The sequence below is a fragment of the Mauremys reevesii genome, linkage group 1 (assembly GCF_016161935.1).
Source record: "Mauremys reevesii isolate NIE-2019 linkage group 1, ASM1616193v1, whole genome shotgun sequence".
Classification (NCBI taxonomy): Eukaryota; Metazoa; Chordata; order Testudines; family Geoemydidae; genus Mauremys; species Mauremys reevesii.
In genome coordinates this window covers 26,073,604-26,093,858 of record NC_052623.1, presented here as the reverse complement: position 1 = coordinate 26,093,858, position 20,255 = coordinate 26,073,604, and the positions used below count along the sequence as shown (strand labels likewise).

The 20,255-nt window shown below is 41.7% G+C and overlaps 1 protein-coding gene across 9 annotated transcripts in view; it reads left to right on the top strand.

Moving 5' to 3' along the window:
• The window catches only part of DLG2 (discs large MAGUK scaffold protein 2), a 1,428,123-nt gene that overhangs the window by 990,340 nt on the left and 417,528 nt on the right, over nt 1-20,255 (top strand). For all 9 annotated transcript variants that reach the window (XM_039519937.1, XM_039519936.1, XM_039519928.1 and 6 more), the window contains one exon: nt 18,564-18,733. In XM_039519937.1, the coding sequence (XP_039375871.1) occupies nt 18,564-18,733 (170 nt within the window). The remainder of the gene's footprint in view (nt 1-18,563; nt 18,734-20,255) is intronic.

The window sequence follows — 20,255 nt, the reverse complement described above, 5'->3', positions numbered from 1 at the left end:
GATGGAAGGATTTTATCTAAGGAGCCTGTGTTACATCTGGTAGCTGCAACACATCTTTATCAAAGACAAGCTTCCTTCCCCTCCCTCAGCTGGACCCAGAGGGTATGTCTACATTGCAATTAAAAACCAACGGCTGGTCCATGTCAGCTGACTTGGGCTCGCGGGGCTCAGGCTGTGGGGCTGTTTAATTACAAGGTAGACTTCCGGGCTTGTTCCGGAGCCCGGGCTCTAGGACCCTGTGAGGTGGGAGGGTCCCAGACCTTGGGCTGTAGCCTGAGCTGCAACGTCTACACCAGCAAGGCCAGCTGTGGGTGTCTAATTGCAGTGTAGACATACGCAGAGAGACCAGGCCAAGGCACTAGGCCCTGAGGCCATTCCCTCTGCACAGGGAGCAACAGCAGCAGCAGCTGCAAGGAGCTGGGGGGCGTGGACTTTGAAAACTCTGATATCATTGAATTTCCTTCCTCAAAGCAGCTGGCAGCAGATGCATCTGAGGGAAAAGGGGGTAAGTCAGGGCCTTCCAGCCCTCTCTGCATGGTACCACATCCAGAGAGATTTACCCAGAGCACTTTAGCCCTTTCCCCACCCTCTACCAGCAGCAGCAGCTAGGAGGAGCTTCACAGCCTCTTAGCACCATGTTCACGCAGCTCGTACTTAACTGGATTTCTTTTTTCTCGTTTTCCATCTCACCACTGCTAATTGGTCCTTTTATCCCAACCCCCTCCTGCCACTGCAACCCACAGCTATCTAATCTTTCTGCTCTTCTCTCTAGGTCCCCAGAGCACCCCTCTAGCCTTTGGGCTAGAGGTGAGGCGTGGTTTTTGTCAACAGAGGTGTTTAGCGTGACCAGATGTCTCGATTTGATAGGGACAGTACCCATATTTGGGGCTTTTTCTTATATAGGCACCTATTACCCCCCACCCCCATCCTGATTTTTCACACTTGCTATCTGGTCACCCTGGAGGTGTTCTTCCTGGCCAGCACTAGAAGCTGTTGTCTCCTCTGGCTGCCAGAGCCATCTAGGTAAGACTCCCCCGACCCAATACCTCTGCAGGGAGTGAGACTTGGGAGAGAGACTTGATGAGTTCCTGTATTTTAGGGCAACAGGATGGGGGAAGAAGCATAGATGGGAGTGATAGATGGGAGCTGGAGGAGGCAGAGTTAGAGGACAGACAAGGGAAATGGAAAAGAGGGTAGGGAGGCTAGAGAGAGTGAAGCTGATGGGAAATGGAGAGAGGGAGCAGTTCATTTCACAGACAAAGTGGGGGGTGGGAACTGCCCCTGCGTTTGTGGCAGGGGAAACAGGGATTGTCATCTGTCCCTGAAAGGTGGAAATAAAAGGACTACAAATACGTACACAAGCTCACAGAAATTGTGCAGAGTTTTGTAACCTAGAACAATTATTTAAACAGGTCGTAATTATAGCAACAAGGAGCGGGCCAGCCTGAGTGCTCGTCGTCACCCTGACCATGTTGCTTGGCTGCCATATCCCTTTCACTCATGCTTTGTCTGTGTTTCGACTTTCTCAACTGTGAGCTCTTTGGGGCTGGGACTGTGTAGCGTTCTCTGTTTGGAACGTGTTTAGCATATCTTGGGTATTACAGCAGCATTAACAAATAATAATAATTAATAATTAATTTTAAAAGGTTGGGAATGGGTGGATGAGTAACCATGTGTTTGTCCAGTGCACACTACTGTCCAGCAAATCTGTAGACCTGATTCTCCTCATACTTACACCTGGCTTTACTCCACTGATTTAAACAAAGTTTCTCTTGATTTAGGAGGCAGGAGAGACTGGATTTATAAGCCCAGATTTACATTTCATAGATAGCAAAAGTTCTTTGATTTGGCATTTGCACTAGTGGATCTAGCAAAGGGCAGAATCTATCTCTAAAATGGCAATTGTAACTGTACTTTTGTATGTGTGTTATAGCCATAACATGGCTTGGACATAATTGTATATATTAAGCATTCTTTGTCTATTGGAGGGATTTTAAAAAAAAGAATAAAGTGACATGAAAGATTATAAAACATGTACAATGTGTACCTCTATATGAATCATAATCATCCATACTAGTATATTAGTTAATGATCATATCAGATTCTTAATACATACTTAACAAGAACATAAGAACGGCCATAGTGGATCAGACCAATGGTCCATCCAGCCCAGTATCCTGTCTTCTGACTATGACCAGTGCCAGATGCTTCAGAGGGAATGAACAGAACAGGGCAATTTATCAAGGGATCCATCCCCTGTCGTATAGTCCCAGCTTCTGGCAGTCAGAGGTTTAGGAACCACCTGAAGCATGGGGTTGCATCCCTGACCATCTTGTACTTAACTAATTGTTTTGTGAACTAGGAAAAGTCACTCCATGAAGCACTGTATGGTTTGGGTCCTGGTTTGATGAGAGTTTGCTTCCCTCCACATGTGATACTGTGTCAGATGAGATCAGCCGAATTGTCGGATCTTGATATTTCCTTGGTTTAAGTAGGTTATGGATGGCAGGACTTCCTCTGTGAAGGCCTTAAAGTTGCCCCTGTTCTTATCCACTAGAGCCTGAAATGGATGATCCTTTTTGTTACACTTCTGCTTTCCTGGGCTCATCTTTAGGGAAGAGAGTGGTGAGGAATTTTGATTTTTTTACAAGGATCCTGGGGTGTAGGCCCTGAGGTGAGTCGGAGGTAGGTTGGATCTTCATCCACTAATGTATGGCTGTTGGGAAGAAGTTCTCAGGTTTGTATGGCATTTTCAGCTGTCTTAATCTAGTGGATATTGGTAGCCTGCACCTAAGAGTTCAGGGTGAATGCCGTTTAAATAATCCTAAATAAGTAACATACACTTAGTGTCATATTAAACTGTATTAGGATACATCTGAATGTTATACAGCTTGGATAGAAATACAAATGACAAGTTATTGTGTATGTACATTAGTAGTTTTGAAACATTAATCACTCAAAGGTTCAGATTTCAGCTAACATGATGAATATCAAAATCAGTTCGAGAACGGTTCAGACTAATTGCTTGCCAAATTTTTTAAATGAATAATTTTAAAATTATGCAAGCACTAATAATTCATTAAACATGAGTAAATTTCAAAAAGTTAGGAGTACAAATGTGGCCATTTTTAAAAATTAAGTTTTTCCTTTAAAAAAAAAAATGTAACTTAGGTTTTCCTAAGGGTTCCTCTCTGAGTCTCTCTCAAGAAGTGCCGACTTCAGCGCCTCATAAGAAGAACCCATTGCCTCACAGGATCAGGCCTGAAAAGATTTTAAAACCCCAAGTATATATATTTAAGTCTACAAAAGTAACAGAGGGAGCAATTACTTTTACCATATTGGTATAACATCAATTAATATTTTACAAAGAATGCTTGATAAACATTAATCTTCCAAACATCCCTGAGAAACTCTTTTCACAGACAGGAAAACTAGGATAGAGAGATCCCAGGGACTTTTCCTAGGGCACAGACAGTAGAAGCATCACAGTCTGAAGGAGTTTCTAACTCCTACCTACATTCAGACCATCATTAGAACGAGCCTTTCCCTCATGTACTGAAACTAGTCTTATACAGAGATGTATGTCATAGTCCATAAAGACCAGACAGTATATGTTAGTATGTTAGTAAACTGGATACAGAAGCGTTCTGTTGCTGCTGCTTTGGTTTGATGGGTTAGCCAAAATTCACGGCCTGTCAGGATTGTTTCTGTTAGGAAGATAAAATGGTGATATGCACCATAAACAAGTAATATTGTTTATTTACAAAAGAAATCATACAAAGGCCTGTCTTGCTGTAACGTGTACAAACAAACAGCAGTAGGCAGTTTCCTTCCTCAGAAATCCCTGAGTCTGCCATTCCAGCGAGCTCTGGGCCTAAGAAGCCCTGTCTCTCAGCTTCCTCTCAGGGTCACTCTCTTTCTCCTGTCTTTCTTCCTCCAGACACAGCCTGAAACCAATATCCTACCCCCAGAATTGGCAAGCAGGGAAACCCCTAAATCATACAGCTTTTCTCTAACCTGCCATGCAGCCTAGTGTTTCAAGCAATAGTCCACATTGTCTGCAGCTGCTTTTATTACATAAAAGGACTTGATTGCTCCTTTGGTTGAGGCTGAACGAAAGTGCTTGGTACATTAATTGGCTTTTATGAAGTCTATGGAGTCTTTGGATGCAAGACTCACCATTCAACATAGCATTATAATGGACATCCTGAGACAAACAATTGGTATGTAAACGCTATCACATAAATGCACAATAATAGGTACAAAGACAAACATACAAGGGTAAAACTTGATGAACTTTTTGTATCACATTGTCTATGGAGTGTTGCTGAGAAGGTTAATAGGAGAGTTAACCCTAGCTTTATTCCAGGAAACTCTCAGAGCCAGGCTAGAACTAAAAAACGATCACAGTTATTTTAAAATTGAAAGAAATTGCTCTCCAGCTGAGGCTTTGTCTGCTAACTCTGTGCCTAGAGTGAAGTTTTACAACTGAGTTTAAAACCTGTAAAAAGAAGAGAAATGCTGACACATCCTGCACTGCGCTGTATGAGCAGGAATACATTATAATTTCTGGATTTATTTTCTTGTCACAGTTAAGAAGCCGCAGGGGTTTTTCCATTCCTAATTATATAGTGCAGTGTGTTGCTGTTTCCATCTTACAAATAATAAGTAGAAAATTAAAGTCACAAATGCTGTATGAAACTGACAAATATGATTGAAATATTGAGGGTGGGGGGGAAATACCTACTTCTGATAGAAGCTGCTTTTGCTATAATTTGTGATTACATTATTACCAGTGAGTGGTTTACACTGTGAATGTTTCTGGTATTATAAAGAATCTTTAATAAATTGACACTTTTATTACATTTGGACAAGTATACTATTAAAAAAATCAACAAGCAAATGCAATGCTAGCAATAAGCAACAAACTGGTAACTTCCTACGAAAGCTGCATAACCATGCTACATCAATCTCAGATTCCAGCAAGCTTCCACGTAATAGATTATTCAATCAAAGAAGTGGTTAAGGTAAATTCACATTATCCAAGCTGCATCAAATTGTGGCTTGTCCAAATTCAGACATCTCCCCAGAAATCGGAATTCCAGCATGTCCCTTGAAAGATCTGGATAACTGGGGTTTACCTATATTCTGGAAGGAAAGCATAGCTTTAATTCCACATATAGGGGGCCTATTATATTTTTTGCCCGTAAGTCCCATTAATATTAAGAATTGTTGCTGCCAGGGGCCCATCAGTTTGAAGTCTTGGCTGCTGCTCATTACAATGAGGAGGTAGTTCTGTCCCCTACCTGGGTACTAGGCTTCTGGTGCCCAGAAGAAGCTCTCCTACATGCATCCCAACATATTATGCAGCCCCATTCAGCTGCTACCCTTTTGGTGACACAGGGCTCCTGTTGCGGTTCCTGCAGCTGGGTAGTGTGGGAAACGGGAACAGTGAACAGCGTGCTGCAGCAGTGCAAAGTGAGCCTGGTTCATTGTGTAGCAGGCAGGGCTGGCTCCAGGGTTTATGCGTCCCCAAACGGCGGGGCGGGGGGAGCGAGCCGCGATTGTGATCGGCAGCAGCTCCACTGCACCGCTTCATTCTTTGGCAGGGGGTCCTTCCCTCCGCTGAACGTGCCACCCCTCTTCATTGGCCGCCCCAGGCACCTGCTTGCTGTGCTGGTGCCTGGAGCCAGCTCTGGGAGCAGGTCCCTGCTACCCATTTGACCTCAGGGTCCTTTGATCTGACCAAAGAGAGCAAAGGGAAGCTCATTAGCAGATGGCCAGTCCCGTGACGGGATACAAGGTCCACAGCACAGACCAAAAGCAAAGTGCAGTCAGTTGTAGGGCCCAAGTGCCCCCCCCTTCCTTCTAGCTAAACCAATACTGGGTCACCATCCTCAATTCCACATTTAAGATGTCTAGATGTGGGGAAAGCTTTACATTCTCCTGCAAGCTTCATAGAAATTCACCCTCTAGTGGGAAGAAATGTATTGCCAACTGGTACCCCCAGCTCCCAGAAAATTCTGACAAGGGTGAATACTCCACAGAGAAGAACCATTATTCTTTATTTTTTTGTATTGCAATAGCACCTAATGGTCTCAACTGAGTTTGAGCCCCACTGGGCTTGGCACAGTACAAACAGAGTAAGAGACAACCCTCTGCCCTTGAGAGTTTACAATCGAAATAAATATGACAAAAGGTGAGAAAAGGGACTGTTTTAATCCTACGTTTTACAGCTTGGGAACTGAGGTATAGAGATGCTAGGTGACTTGACCAAGGACACACAAGAAGTCTGTGAAAGAGCAGGGAATTAAATCCGACTCCAGTGTCTGAACCACAAAATCACCTTTCCCCTCTAAGTATTAAGTTAGTCTCACCACACCCAAAAAAGAAAAAAAATAATCCAGATCAGGAGGGAAGATTTTAAAGTGTCTACACTACTCTGTTTATAATCCTTATGATTCGGTTGTCTTGGGAGAACAATCTGTTCTGGTTTTTTAGTTGCTAGAAAGCTTAGACCGGATTTGCTACTTCATATACTGCCTTCTCTTTAGCATCTGGGTTTCTGGTATTTCATGTGTTCTAGCAATATCTATTCATTTATTTAAATCAGAGTTTCCCAAACTATGTTCCGTGGAACACTGGTGGTCCGCACGATGTGAGTAGGTGTTCCGTGAAAGACCCTTGCACTTGATTTTTGTACTACTTTATACGCGCCTTCCAGTTAGAAATTGGTAGTTCAAGTTATTTTAAATTTGTATTGTTGCTTTGTTTTATAAAATAAAATAAATTTGAGCATAAATAACGCAATTTTTTATTGGAAAACCAAACGACTACAAAATAATATTACAAGTGTTCCGTAATAGGCTAAAAAGTGTTCCGTGGCCAAAAAAGTTTGGGAAATGCTGATTTAAATCAATCTCACCACCCTGTTTATCAACTGCTTGCAGACTTTCAGTGAATTTGGCATACAAGTTTGTCAGGTTGTGAATCATTTTGTTCATGTTAGCAAATGCACAATTTTTAGCAAGCAAATTTAACCCACAAATTATTCTGCGGGAAGTCTTTGACCTTCATTATAAAATGCACAACCATTGGGCTAGTTTTTTGGGTGACACATTCACCAAACATATTGTGATATGCTCTTGGTATTCTTTCACTTCAGCTGAGAGACCAAACCAGATATTGTAAATGAGTTCCAAAACTTCTCAGCTTGAGGCTGATTCTGATTTACACTAAAGTCTCTTCAAATTACTCTGGCAGTGAAAGATGGCTCTAACATGGAGATAGATGCATTTTTCTCTCCCTCCCTTTAAGGCCACTTTATACTTCCAGAGCAGTATAAAAGGGCCTTAGTGTACACAGGAATCATTCTCTGTGTTGGAGCATGTGTCTAGCAAATGTAGATCCTGTTGGTGGCTCAGATAATATGTTTACTTGGGCCATATCTGTACCTAGGCAGACAACATGTTCAAGGCATAAGCATATAGCCAGCATCTGGACCTCTATATACTTCAGCAGGAGTGTGGTTTTGAGGGCTGCACTAGTAGAGCTGGTAAGTCAGAGATGTATGTTGAGAGGGGTTTTAGGCTACATCCCTGCTTTATTCCTCATTCATCCTTGAGGTCAGTACGTTTTTGCTTCTGTTTTTTAAAAAAAGAGAAAGAAACACTTGCATATCGAAACCAAGAATTACATTTTTCCCTAGACAGTGTAATGTAAATACCCCAGAATACAAAAGTGTGTGCAGGTATTCGTGCCCCCCCACAAAAAATTGAGCAAAATACTGTAACTTTTCATTTTGTTGAGTTACTTAAGAAAGAGAATAATAAAATCATTCAGTCCCGTTAATTTATCTCCTACATGCTTTCGCCTCAGATGGCCCGACTGGCCAGTCCTGGATCATTTATATTGGAGACTTATTTTCATGAGAGTTGTTTATATTATCAATCTCAATATATTGCCAGAAGCACTTACAATAAAATATGGTAGGGTTTTAAAGTGAGAGAATAAAATGAGTCCCCTAATCTCCAGTCTCATGATATTCTTAAATTGTGCTCTGGAGAGCATTAGAAGAATGAAACCATCAACCTAATTATACATTTAGAGTGAGAAATATGATTGCAAAAGGTTAAAACATAGAATAATTAAGATATGTGATAAAGGCTGTACTTTTAGTGGTGGTGACCAGTATAAATTGTTTCCTATCTGGTGGTTAGTGATTTACACAATATTTCCCCCTTAGATAATAGTAATATTGTATTGATTTTTAAGCTTTGACTAAAGAATAAATAGCCTGTATCAATTCCAGTTCTGAAAAAGACCACTATGAGGCTCCCCATTAAACACTGACTGCACAATAGTAGGAACCACACTAACTGTACTTGTCTGAAGCAGGCCTGACCAACACCCAGACTTCAGCACTGCTGTGTTGATACTAGTATCTGTGGTCTGTTGTGACTCTTTGAAACCTCCCTATTCTATAGAGCCCAGCAGCGGTTCATTTAAGCTGTGGTACCACACTTCCCCTTGCATTGCTGGTTGCTCTGAGGTGCTCTAATCTTGGCCTCGTGGGCTCTGTCTTTTGGTGCTCCCCACTGCCCATTTTGAGCCGGAGTAGTCTATTCATAAATCAAAGAGGAGGGGCTGCACCTTAGGAGTGATCATTCAAAAAGTCACCATGGTGGCAGCATTGTTGTGTCTGTCAGGTGTGGGGAGGCTAGAAGCCTGAGTCAGCGTCACCATTCTAATTCCTTAACACAACATGTGTCGCTAATGGCAAGCCTCACAGAGTTGTTCACTCGTACCAGCTGCTAAAGAACCGTCAGTCACTATCAACCTCCGCAGAGATGTATGTACTGTTTCTTTAAATCTGTAGGGGCTCTGCTTGGAAAGATACAAGGCAGAAGTTCTAGAGTAAAGCAGAGAGTGAGAAAGATCAACTTTAAGGGTCATATTTTTCCTTACAGTAATACAAGAAATTCCTTCTGTGTTTTGAACATAACTCTTGCTGTGAATCTTTAACACTGTCACTTGGAACCTTTCCCCTTCGATGCTGAACCTCTCCCACATTCCTTACTTGAGTTGCAGTTGGCCTCAACAGCATTACAAAAAGTCATTTTACTTCATTTACTGGCATGAGTCCTTCACTAAAGGTGCAATACCTTTTAGGGTAACTTAATTTGGCTAAAATATATATTTGAACCAGGGCCACATTTATTTATGCCATGAATTCAATTCAGCCCTTAGCAACATGCTTAAATCCGATTGATGTCAATACATTTAAGTATGAAGCACCTCTTTAAGTGCCTTGCTGAATAGGGATGGGATCACTCCTGTGCATAAAGGCTTTGTTGTTAAGCGCATACTTAAATGCTTTGTTGAATTGAAATCTAGGAGGAAAAAGGTGGGGCATTCTTTCTTCAAGGAAACTGTCCTGCCAAAAAGATGTCTTATATTCAGGGTATTTAACAGCGAGGCATATTATCTTCTGAATTATGAGAACATATTTTCAAAGACCATCTGCTATTGTTCTGCATGAATCCATGGTGCCTGCAGTCTCTGAAATATTTCTAATTGTGCATTGCTTTTACTGAAAAAAGTCTTCTCTTTATGAGTAAGAGAGTAATTTTGGCAGAAGTTTCTTGAATCTGTAGCATGTGCTGTTAGATTGTTAGGTCTTAGTAATTAAAGTTATACATCTTTAAGAACTCTTAAATGTTCTTTTGTCTAGAATTTCTTATGAATTAATTATTGTAAAAGAATATTAGCAATAGCTTAGAGAAAAGATTCACTTTTGCTTTCTTTCTAGGTCAGTACTTCTGACAGACAATAACTTTATAAATTGGTGTTTATTGAGGAAGTATCATTATTTCCCTCTACCATAACTGTGGCAATAACAGTTTAAAATATTGTGTATTAGGAAACGACCTTAATGTCAGAAATTTGTCTATGGTGGCTTGTTGTAGAAACAAGGAATGACTTTTTGAACAATTCCTTCCAAACTGCAATTTTTGTGGTGGAATTAGTGTAGGTCTTGTTCTCAAACTCTATCACCTTATTTTGTTCGGTTGGACCTGTGTGTTCCTGTCTTAGATTAGGCTGTATATTCATTGTTGGCTCAGTATTAATACTCTGCCTGGTATTTTGACCTTCACATTTGTAAAATGCATAGCCACATAAAGGCATGTAGGAAGGTTTTAGCTTGGTGCAATGCAGATTTCCTATATGATCATGAGTAATATGAACATTTCAATAAGCTGTGAGAATAGTTTGGAGACCAATTCACAATGACTGACATTAATTGTGACTAAATAATCAGAGTTTAAAGCTCAACTCTGTATAGCATATTTGCAAATTGAAACTAACCAACTTTTTGCTAAGATGCTTGTTGTTGTTGTTTAACATCTATATAGCTGTAGGTTGGGCTTCATTGTGCTAGACACAGCACAATCATAAATGATGAAGAGTATTTGTCATCCCAGCAAACTCCTATCCCATTTGTGTGTTCATGTTCACACAAATATCCAAAGCATTTGCCCTGAAAACCTTCCGTAAAAATTTGATTTAAAAAGATACTAAAAGAACATCCTATTCCATGTTCTGAGGTGGTGGTTCAACTTTCATACTTTTCTCTACCGTATCCTCTGCTCATCTCACTTGTGATTTAGTTGTTGGTTTTTTGTCTTCCAGTCTCCATAAATTGCCAGTGTTTGAAAACACATTCAGTGTTACGTTCATATTTTTATTTTATTTAACATCCATTCTTTTATAACATAAATCTTATAAACTTGGCTTTACAATGTAGAGATAACTTAATATCACACAAATACACAGTTATAAACTAACATATGGAGTCTCTAAACCAGGGGTCGGCAACCTTTCAGAAGTGGTGTGCCGAGTCTTCATTTATTCACTCTCATTTAAGGTTTTGCGTGCCGGTAATACATGTTAACATTTTTAGAAGGTCTCTTTCTATAAGTCTATAATATATAACTAAACTATGGTTGTATGTAAAGTAAATAAGGTTTTTAAAATGTTTAAGAAGCTTCATTTAAAATTAAATTAAAATGCAGAGCCCCCCGGACCGGTGGCCAGGACCTGGGCAGTGTGAGTGCCACTGAAAATCAGCTCGCGTGCTGCCTTTGGCACACGTGCCATAGGTTGCCTACCCCTGCTCTAAACTGTATTTAAGGGACCTGCTACTAATCACTTTCTTCAGCCTTATGATACTGATCACATGCTATGATTGATCATTTTCTCTGCTTCCTTTTCCTCTTCCTCTTCCTCTTCCATCTTGTCAGTTGATAGTGTCTTTCACTATCTGATGTTTAGGACCAATCATCTGTTTTTCTTACATATTCATGCTTAACCTGTTAGTTGTTTTATCAAAACTCTATGCAAACTCTATCCTTTTTCCTTCTATCTCAATTTTGAGTTTAATTTTAACTGTTGTTTCTCTCCTTTCCTTAGCGTTCAAAGAAAGTTCTCAAACTGTCAGGTTCAGTGACAAGCAATGGCCCTGTTCTAGCAAATTCCAAAAAGGTCCACCAGATTTCTAAGTCATCTTTTTTTTCCTTTTCCCCTGTAAAACTCTGACATGATGAGTTATTTTTCGTAACACCAGGATTTCCCACGCTTTTTAATAGCAGTAAATAGATTTTGGGGAGTCACTCATTTTCCACTACTTTTGCTATGGTAATTCCAACAGCAGCTAGGAGATGAGTGATCAGTTCTTTATGGCTTTTAGAAGACACAGAGTTTTCAGGACAATTTAATAAAAATACTAAGGGGTTATCAGACAGCTGACATCATGTTATCTCCCTTATGGAGTCTCCAAAGGCTTTCCAAAATGTCTTAGTTTTGGGGCATATCCACTATATATGGAGAAATCCTCCTTTTTATTTACATTCTCACTAGCATTTGCCTATCTTGTACCATAAACTTGTTTAATTTTAAGGGGAGTTAGGTAATGTTCCATTTTTTAAACTGCATAATGATCTTAGTGAATTTCAGGAAGTACAGTGTTAACGAACCATCTCATGACCTTCATACAGTCAAAACATCCTGAAGAAATCTGCACATGCCCCTCTCTCTTCCCACCCAGAAGTTGGGGCACTCACCTGGGATCTAGGAAAATGGCAGAACAGGGAGTGGGGTCTCATACATCCTAGGGGAGTCAAGTGTGCTAACCACCAGGCTCCCCTGGAGTGGGGTTCTCGGTCTCTCTCCTGTTGTAGCTGTTCCATTTTGTATAAATTATTAAATATTCATCAGGCAAGAGAGATGGACTGCCTCTATAGCTTAGTGGTTATAGCAGTCACCTGGAAGATGGGAGACCTACATTCTGTCTATGCTCTATCATTCTTGCCTGTCCTAGGTGAATACCGTAACCACAGGGACATAAATTCAGTTTCTCCTGTTGGAGCTGTTCCACTTTGTGTCCATAATTGAATATTCATTGGTGCAGAGAGAAAGCAAGTGACTCTCCTAGGGTGTGGGAGATGCAGGTTCAACTCCTTGCTTCAATAAGTAATTTATCCACAGTAGAAGAACTCCAGCAGGAGAGACTGAGACAGTTATGAGAGCATTCCACTATACTGTGGAAAAATTTGCAACATGCAAGCTTATAGCGTAGAATAACTTGTAACCCCTTTGTTTTGGGTTTTTTAAAAAGAATATTTTTTTTTCTTTTTCACCAGTCAGCTAATAAATAAGATAAAATATTTTCAGAAGATATGGTACAGACAGATGTACTGCAAACCTAATGACAATGTTAAATCAGAAAAGATGCAGAAGCAGCTCAGTAGTTACCCTACATCTAAACAAAAAGTGATGACAAAGTGTATTCATGACTGATTTAAAAAAAAAAGTAATTTAAATTAGAGCACCTGTTAATTTGACAGCCCCAAACCACAGAAGACACAGTTATACATTTGGGAAACTAATATGTCTGGCATTGAAGCAAAGCAGCAAATCCAGCTGTTGAATGAAAACTGGAATCTCTCTAGATCATAGAATTATAGGGTTAGAAGAAACCGCAAGATTCATTTAGTCTAACCTTCTGCCAAGATGCAGGATGTGTTGTGTCTAAACCATCCAAGACAGATGGCTATCCAGCCTCCTTTTGAAAACCTCCAGGGAAGAAGCTTCCACAACTTCTTGAGGCAGTCTGTTCCATTGTCCTACAGTTCTTACACTTAGAAAGTTTTTCCTGAGATTTAGATTAAATCTGCCAGGACTTAATTTGTAATTAAAGGGGTGCCGGGGCCCAAGCAATTAGATTCCAGGGCTCAAGAAATTTTTTTACTTTCATAATTGACATGGCAAGCCCAGAGGTGCTAGGGCTATGAACTGCCAAGCCTAGAGGTGCCCCGGCACAAATAAAGCACTGAAATCTTCTATGCTGTATTTTGAACCCATTGCCTCTTGTTCTGCCCTCTGTGGCAAGTAAGTACAACTTTTCTCCATCATTTTATGGCAGCCTTTCAAGTATCTGAAGAGCGCTATCATATCCCTGCCTTAATCTCCTCTTTTGCAAACTATACACGTCAGGGAAAGTGTGGGACCCTTATTCATTGGGAGAGGCAACCTAGTGACAGATGCTGTGGAAAAAGCTGAAGTACTCAATGCTTTTTTTGCCTTGGTCTTCACAGACAAGGTCAGCGCAGCACAGAATGGGGAGGAGATGAGCAGCTGTCAGTGGTGAAAGAACAGGTTCAGGACTGTTCAGAAAAGCTGGACATGCACAAGTCCACGGGGCCGGATGCAGTGCATCCGAGGGTGCTGAGGGAGTTGGCTGATGTGATTGCAGAGGCATTGGCCATTATCTTTGAAAACTCTTGCTGTCAGGGGAGCTCCCGGATGATTGGAAAAAGGTAAATATAGTGCCCATCTTAAAAAAGGGAAAAAGGAAAATTCAGGGAACTATAGACCAGTCAGCCTCACCTCAGTCCCCAGAAAAATCATGGAACAGATTCTCAAGGAATCCATTTTGAAGCACTTGGCGGAGAGGAAGGTGAACAGGAACAGTCAAGATGGATTCACCAAGGGCAAGTCATGCCTGACCAACCTGATTGCCTTCTATGATGAGATAACTGGCTCTGTGGATATGGGGAAAGCGGTGGACATGATATACCTTGACTTTAGCAAAGCTTTTGATTTAGTCTCCCACAGTATTCTTGTCAGCAAGTTAAAGTATGGATTGGATGAATGGACTATAAGGTGGATAGAAAGTTGGCTCGATTGTCGGGTTCAACAGGTAGTGATCAACAGCTAGATATCTAGTTGGCAGCCAGGATCAAGCGGAGTGCCCCAGGGGTCAGTACTGGGGCCGGTTTTGTTCAACATCTTCATTAATGATCTGGATGATGGGATGGATTGCACCCTCAGCGAGTTTGCGGATGACACTAAGCTGGTGGGAGAGGTAGATACGCTGGAGGGCAAGGATAGGGTCCGGAGTGACCCAGACAAATTGGAGGATTGGGCCAAAAGAAATCTGATGCGATTCAACCAAGGACAAGTGCAGAGTCCTGCACTTAGGACAGAAGAATCCCATGCACTGCTACAGGCTGCTGACCAACTGGCTAAGTGACAGTTCTGCAGAAAAGAACCTGTGGATTACAGTGGATGAGAAGCTGAATGAGTCAACAGTGTGACCTTATCAGAGGGGTAGCTGTGTTAGTCTGGATCTGTAAAAGCAGCAAAGAGTCCTGTGGCACCCTATACACTAACAGACGTTTTGGAGCATGAGCTTTCGTGGGTGAATACCCACTTCGTTGGATGCATGTGACCTTGTTGCCAAGAAGGCTAACGGCATATTGGACTGCATTAGTAGGAGCATTGCCAGCAGATCGAAGGGATTATTCACCTCTATTTGGCACTGGTGAGGCCACATCTGGAGTATTGGATCCAGTTTTGTGCCCATCTCTTCCCCCACCCCCAGAAAGGATGTGGAGGAATTGGAGAGAGTCCAGTGGAGGGCAACGAAAATCGTTAGGGAGCTGGGGCACATGACTTATGAGGGGAGGCTGAGGGAACTGGGCTTATTTAGTCTGCAGAAGAGAACAGTGAGGGGGGATTTGATAGCAGCCTTCAACTTCCTGAAGAGGGGGTTCCAAAGAGGATGGAGCTAGGCTGTTCTCAGTGGTAGCAGATGACAGAACAAAGAGTAATGGTCTCAAGTTGCAGTGGGGGAGGTCTAGGTTGGATATTAAGAAAAACTATTTCACTAGGAGGGTGGTGAAGCACTGGAATGGGTTACCTAGGGAGGTGGTGCAATCTCCATCCTTGCAGGTTTTTAAGGCCCAGCTTGACAAAGCCCTGGCTGGGATGTTTTAGTTGGGGTTGGTCCTGCTTTGAGCAGGGGGTTGAACTAGATGACCTCTTGAGGTCTCTTCCAACCCTAATCTTCTATGAAACATACCCAGTTCCTTCAGCCTTTGCTCATATGCCTTGCACAACCTTTCTATACATTGGTGACCAACATTGGGCACAGTACGCCAGCTGAGGCCTCACCAGTGCCAAGTATAGCAGTAATATCACCTCTCATGACTTGCATGCTATGCCTCTGTTAACTTTTAATTGTTTATCTTGTTTCCCAGTTGTACTAGTTGAAAGTTATCAAAGTTTTCTTCTGTATCTCTTCTTTTCTCAAAAAAACTTAACACAATGTGTCTTTGGTTTCCAAGGCTTTTTATAACAATCTTGTAGAACACAAAATTTCTGCTCTTCCAGAATTAGTCTAAATAATTCCCTGGAAATTCGTTTATGCTTTGGCTATGACTTTATATTCCCCTCTGCAAACTAGCGCTCTTGAGTCTGTGATAGGATATGCTGCTTCACAGGTGTATTGCTTTAAAGGAATACCCTGAGTCCAGAGTGAAACTTACTACATACTTTTATATATGGTACTGGCATATTATTTGCTTGCTTTCTTTCTTCAAGTATTGTCATTTCAGTTAGCTTTGTTGCTTGCGTGTTGTTATTTATGTATACCTTCACCACATAAAATGGGGCTAGTTAACTCACAGTAGCTGTATGTTGCACAAGGTGCATGCCCGAAAGCACATACAATCTAATGGCACCCAATGACCAGTAAACGGCAACAAAACTGTGGGGTGAGGTGTGACAGAAATGGAAGCTGCCTGCAATATCTTTGGAAAAACGTACTGAATTAAATTTAAGTACCTTTAGGGTCCATTTTATTAAACACAAAGATTATATATTATTGTGAGGATGGATGATCAAAGGACTATATTGAACAATGTGACAGACAAGCATGAACTTTTGGAATAATAGGTGTGAAGTGGATTTCCTGGGATATATCTAGGGGGGAGGTGAACACACATACCCCAACCTGGGTTATGCAAAAACCCTACCTTTTGAAGTGGGCCCTGAGGAGTGTCGCTTTGTCAGCTGATCACCTGTTACATAAGGCCAAGATCAAAGGCCCAAACTGTATAAAGTAAAGACTGAACTATTTATGGTTGTTCTGGTTCTGAGCCAAGGGTGTTATGGGCTTGTAGCCACAGGAAAAACCCTTTGTGGGGTTTGAAGGACTGATTCCAACAAGAGCCCTGGTTGGGGTGTGATGTTTGGTAAGCTTCTTAGCTTGTGTGAAGGGCCTTTTATTGTTTTTAATATTTTTTTCTGTAATGCTTTCACCTTAAGAATAAATGTGTTTGCTTATAAAGAGCTCTGTGGTCGTTTATAATGGCTGCCTATTACAGCTGTTCAAAGAGAAAGCAAAGTGCAGCTGCTGCTGTGTTAAGGCAGTCTGGCTTGTTAGGGATATCACAGTGTAGGTAGGAAACTGTGGATCCTGGAAAAAACTCAGTTGGGAGGGAGAGACACATTGGTCTCCATCCAAGAGAGATGATGGCTGAGGAGCTGGGAGCCTAGAATGGGTTCCCTCGAGGGACCACAAAGGGGGAATACAAGTGTAGTTGCCCTGAATTGTGAAATGGGGATGACAGAGGAGAGATTGGTCCCAGATGTTAAGATTACATGTTTATTTTTTTTGACAGTGAGCCATTGGTACAATAGTTTAATTTGGGCAGGGGCTGAGCAACAAGCAGTTTAGGGGCTCTGGCCCTCGGAGCAGAGGCTGAGCAAATAGCAAACACAGGCCATCCAGCCTAGGGTGGGTAGGCTGTCACCTCAGTGTGAGGGGCTGGCAGCAGCAGGGGGTAGGAGGACACAGGGCCACCCTCCTCCACCGGGTTCCAGCCCCGGGCCCTGACAGGAACCTGAGGGTTGTGCCACTGGGTTAGCAGGGATCTCACTGAAACACGGTGATCTAGACTCTGGCAACACAACCAGACTAATGTCTGGTGTTCCTTGGCTACTTCCTACTACCCCTTTGAGGTGTATCTCCATCTCCTGAGGTTTCTCCATCTCCCCAGGGTATATGGCCAGCGGCAGTCCCAGTAGCTCCTCCAGGTACTGATCAGTTGGCAGTCCCGGCTCCTCCTCTGGATTCTCAGCACTGTAGAGCTCAGTCTTGGCTGCAGGGCTTGGCAGTGGTCTTCCTTCCCCAGCTCTTGCATAACTGAGCTGCAGGGCCCATCTTTTAAACTTCCTGTGCCCTTCTACTTCTGGCATTGCTTGCCTGGCTCCACCCACCAGGAGTTAGAGAGTGGTTTCTCCCCCTCAGTCTCGGAGGGAGGCCATGCTGCCTCACTACAATGTGTGATAACATTTTTTAATTTAAGTGATATCACTGGTGGGCCTTCCTGATGAAAAAAGTTTTAAGGAGGTATTTGAATGAAGCAAAAGTGATTGCCTTGTGTATATTTAAATAACTGGTTTCCTTAAGAATAAGCATAGTACTGATAACATAGCATGAGCTCTTTAACAAAATTACATTAACATAAGACTACCTTGTTGAACAGAGCTGGGAGGTGGCCTACCTTGAGCAAAGTGAGCTAGTGAAGAAGTTTATTCTTCATTTGTTTTGCTCTAGCACTTGGGAGTGCTAGTCATGGACCAGGCCCCCCATTGTACGAAGTTTACAAACACAGAAAAAAGACAGTAGTTTCCCCAAAGAGCTTATACTAGGAAGCAGCAGTTCATATCTGTAAATGATCAGAGAGGCTGGCAAATACAATCAGGTGTGCCATTTTCCCACTGTTAATCAGCGAAATGCATCACACTAAATCTGGTGTTAATGAGCCACCTTGTTTACATTGGCTCATTAACACTACAAAAGTGATTTCCACCCTTTCTTGTCAACTATTGAGAATTAGGTACTTCCAACTTAAATTAAATTGGCTCATTCGCATTGACCCCCCACTTGGTAAGGCAACTCCCATCTTTTCATATGCTATGTATTTATACCTCCCTACTGCATGTTCCACTCCATGCATCTGATGAAGTGGATTTTAGCCCACGAAAGCTTATGCCCAAATAAATTTGTTAGTCTCTAAAGTGTCACAAGGACTCCTCATTGTTTTTCCTATTAACCTATGTTCATTTTATAATAGTTCTGATAAAGCACATTCTGCTCAATTTCAAAATAACAAATGCAACATTCTCCAAGTCTGTTTTTTCTTTCCTTGCAGGGTCAATGATTGTATCTTGCGGGTGAATGAGGCTGATGTATCAGAGGTCTCTCACAGCAAAGCAGTAGAGGCACTAAAAGAGGCTGGTTCTATTGTGCGATTGTATGTTCGTCGAAGGAGACCTATTCTGGAGACGGTTGTAGAAATCAAATTGTTCAAAGGCCCTAAAGGTAAATATGTAAAAGAGAACCCACATTTTGACATTTCATTCTTGCTGCATAACTAAACTCTTCATCATTGTGTAACTGGCACCTCAGCCTGATGTTTTGGAATCTGACTGTGCTGGCGTATATTGAGAGCTGAGATGAAATGCTTTTGGACTGCCACTGTCTGAGTTCAGTTGCCTGTTTTCCCTGCAGCTGTTGATGAGAGCACTGGAATCTAATATTCAGTAGAGAGGGAATTTGGGCAGTTGGTCTGTTTTAGATGGTAACGATTGCAGAGATAGCTCAGTGCTTGCAAAGGAAGGACAGAAGAAGTGTCAGCCAGTGAGCTGTCAGGCAGCCCTCCTTCTTCCAAACCTTCTCCCCAGCTCCAGCATCTGCCTCTCATTTAGGATGTTGTTGGATATAGTCTTCTCCAATTCCCCTTTGTTCAAAAGGCCATATGACCATCCCCCAACTTCTCCTTCCAGAGTTTCCCCTAGGTTTCTCTCTCCCAAAGCTACTGTTGAAAGAATGAGAGAGAGAACAGACTGTCCTAGCAAGATAGCTCACTTGTCCTTGAATAAGCTATTTTTCTCCTCATCAAGTTGCCATGGAAATGTAGTATAAAACGTTTCCTGCACACCGGCTTAAATCACTTTGTCTTCACTGGCTGGTGAAGGAGCCCTTTGGACATTGTGAAGGCTTTGGTGTAAATTGCAGGATCTCATAGAAAACCTGAAAATCAAATATTTCTCAGAAGCAATTCTGCTCATATATAAAACTTTCAGCATTACTCTTTCCCCCTTTCTTCTTACTAAAGGTATTGGCATGAAAACAAGACCTTTCTTTCTTAAGCGCTCATTTGATCCTAATGCTTATTCCCACCTGAAAAGCTCCTGTTTGAAACTACCTTATTTTCCATAGCTAATAATAGCACAAACAGAACTTACTTTTTGGGGGGAGGGAGGGATAGGCAGCAGATACCAGTGAACTCATAGTTAATAAGGGGCCTAATTCATTTCTAGGATAGCTCCAATCACTTCAATGGAGATTTTCCATCAGACCACATGGCTCCATGGTTGTTTTTATATATAGATGTCTTTAGTAATAATGAATGAGTCAGGTGAAACAAAGTCTGACATACTCATTGGATAGTTTGGAAATAAAATGATTTTTCACTGGCTTTCATTAGGTCTCATCTCATCTTTAAAGAGTTCGTGTTTCTGGAAGCTGGTATGACAGTATTAGTGGATTTTATTTGTTTACTGAGATATTTTGTAATGTTCTGTGAAAAATGGCACAAAGTCCTTCATATTGTAAGTACCTCTATATTAGGAATATCACAAGCATTTGATACTTGGACTTAGACACTATATGGTTCACCACTTACTATTGCCAAACAGTAAGGTACACTTAAATGTGCATCTGAGGGAAGAATTTAGTCCTAAGAATCCAGAATGTTATACAGGTCTGTTGCAACTTACGTGCATTTAACATGCGCAATTTCAGCTTTATGCTGTACGGCCAGAGTCGAGGGGGGTGTGGC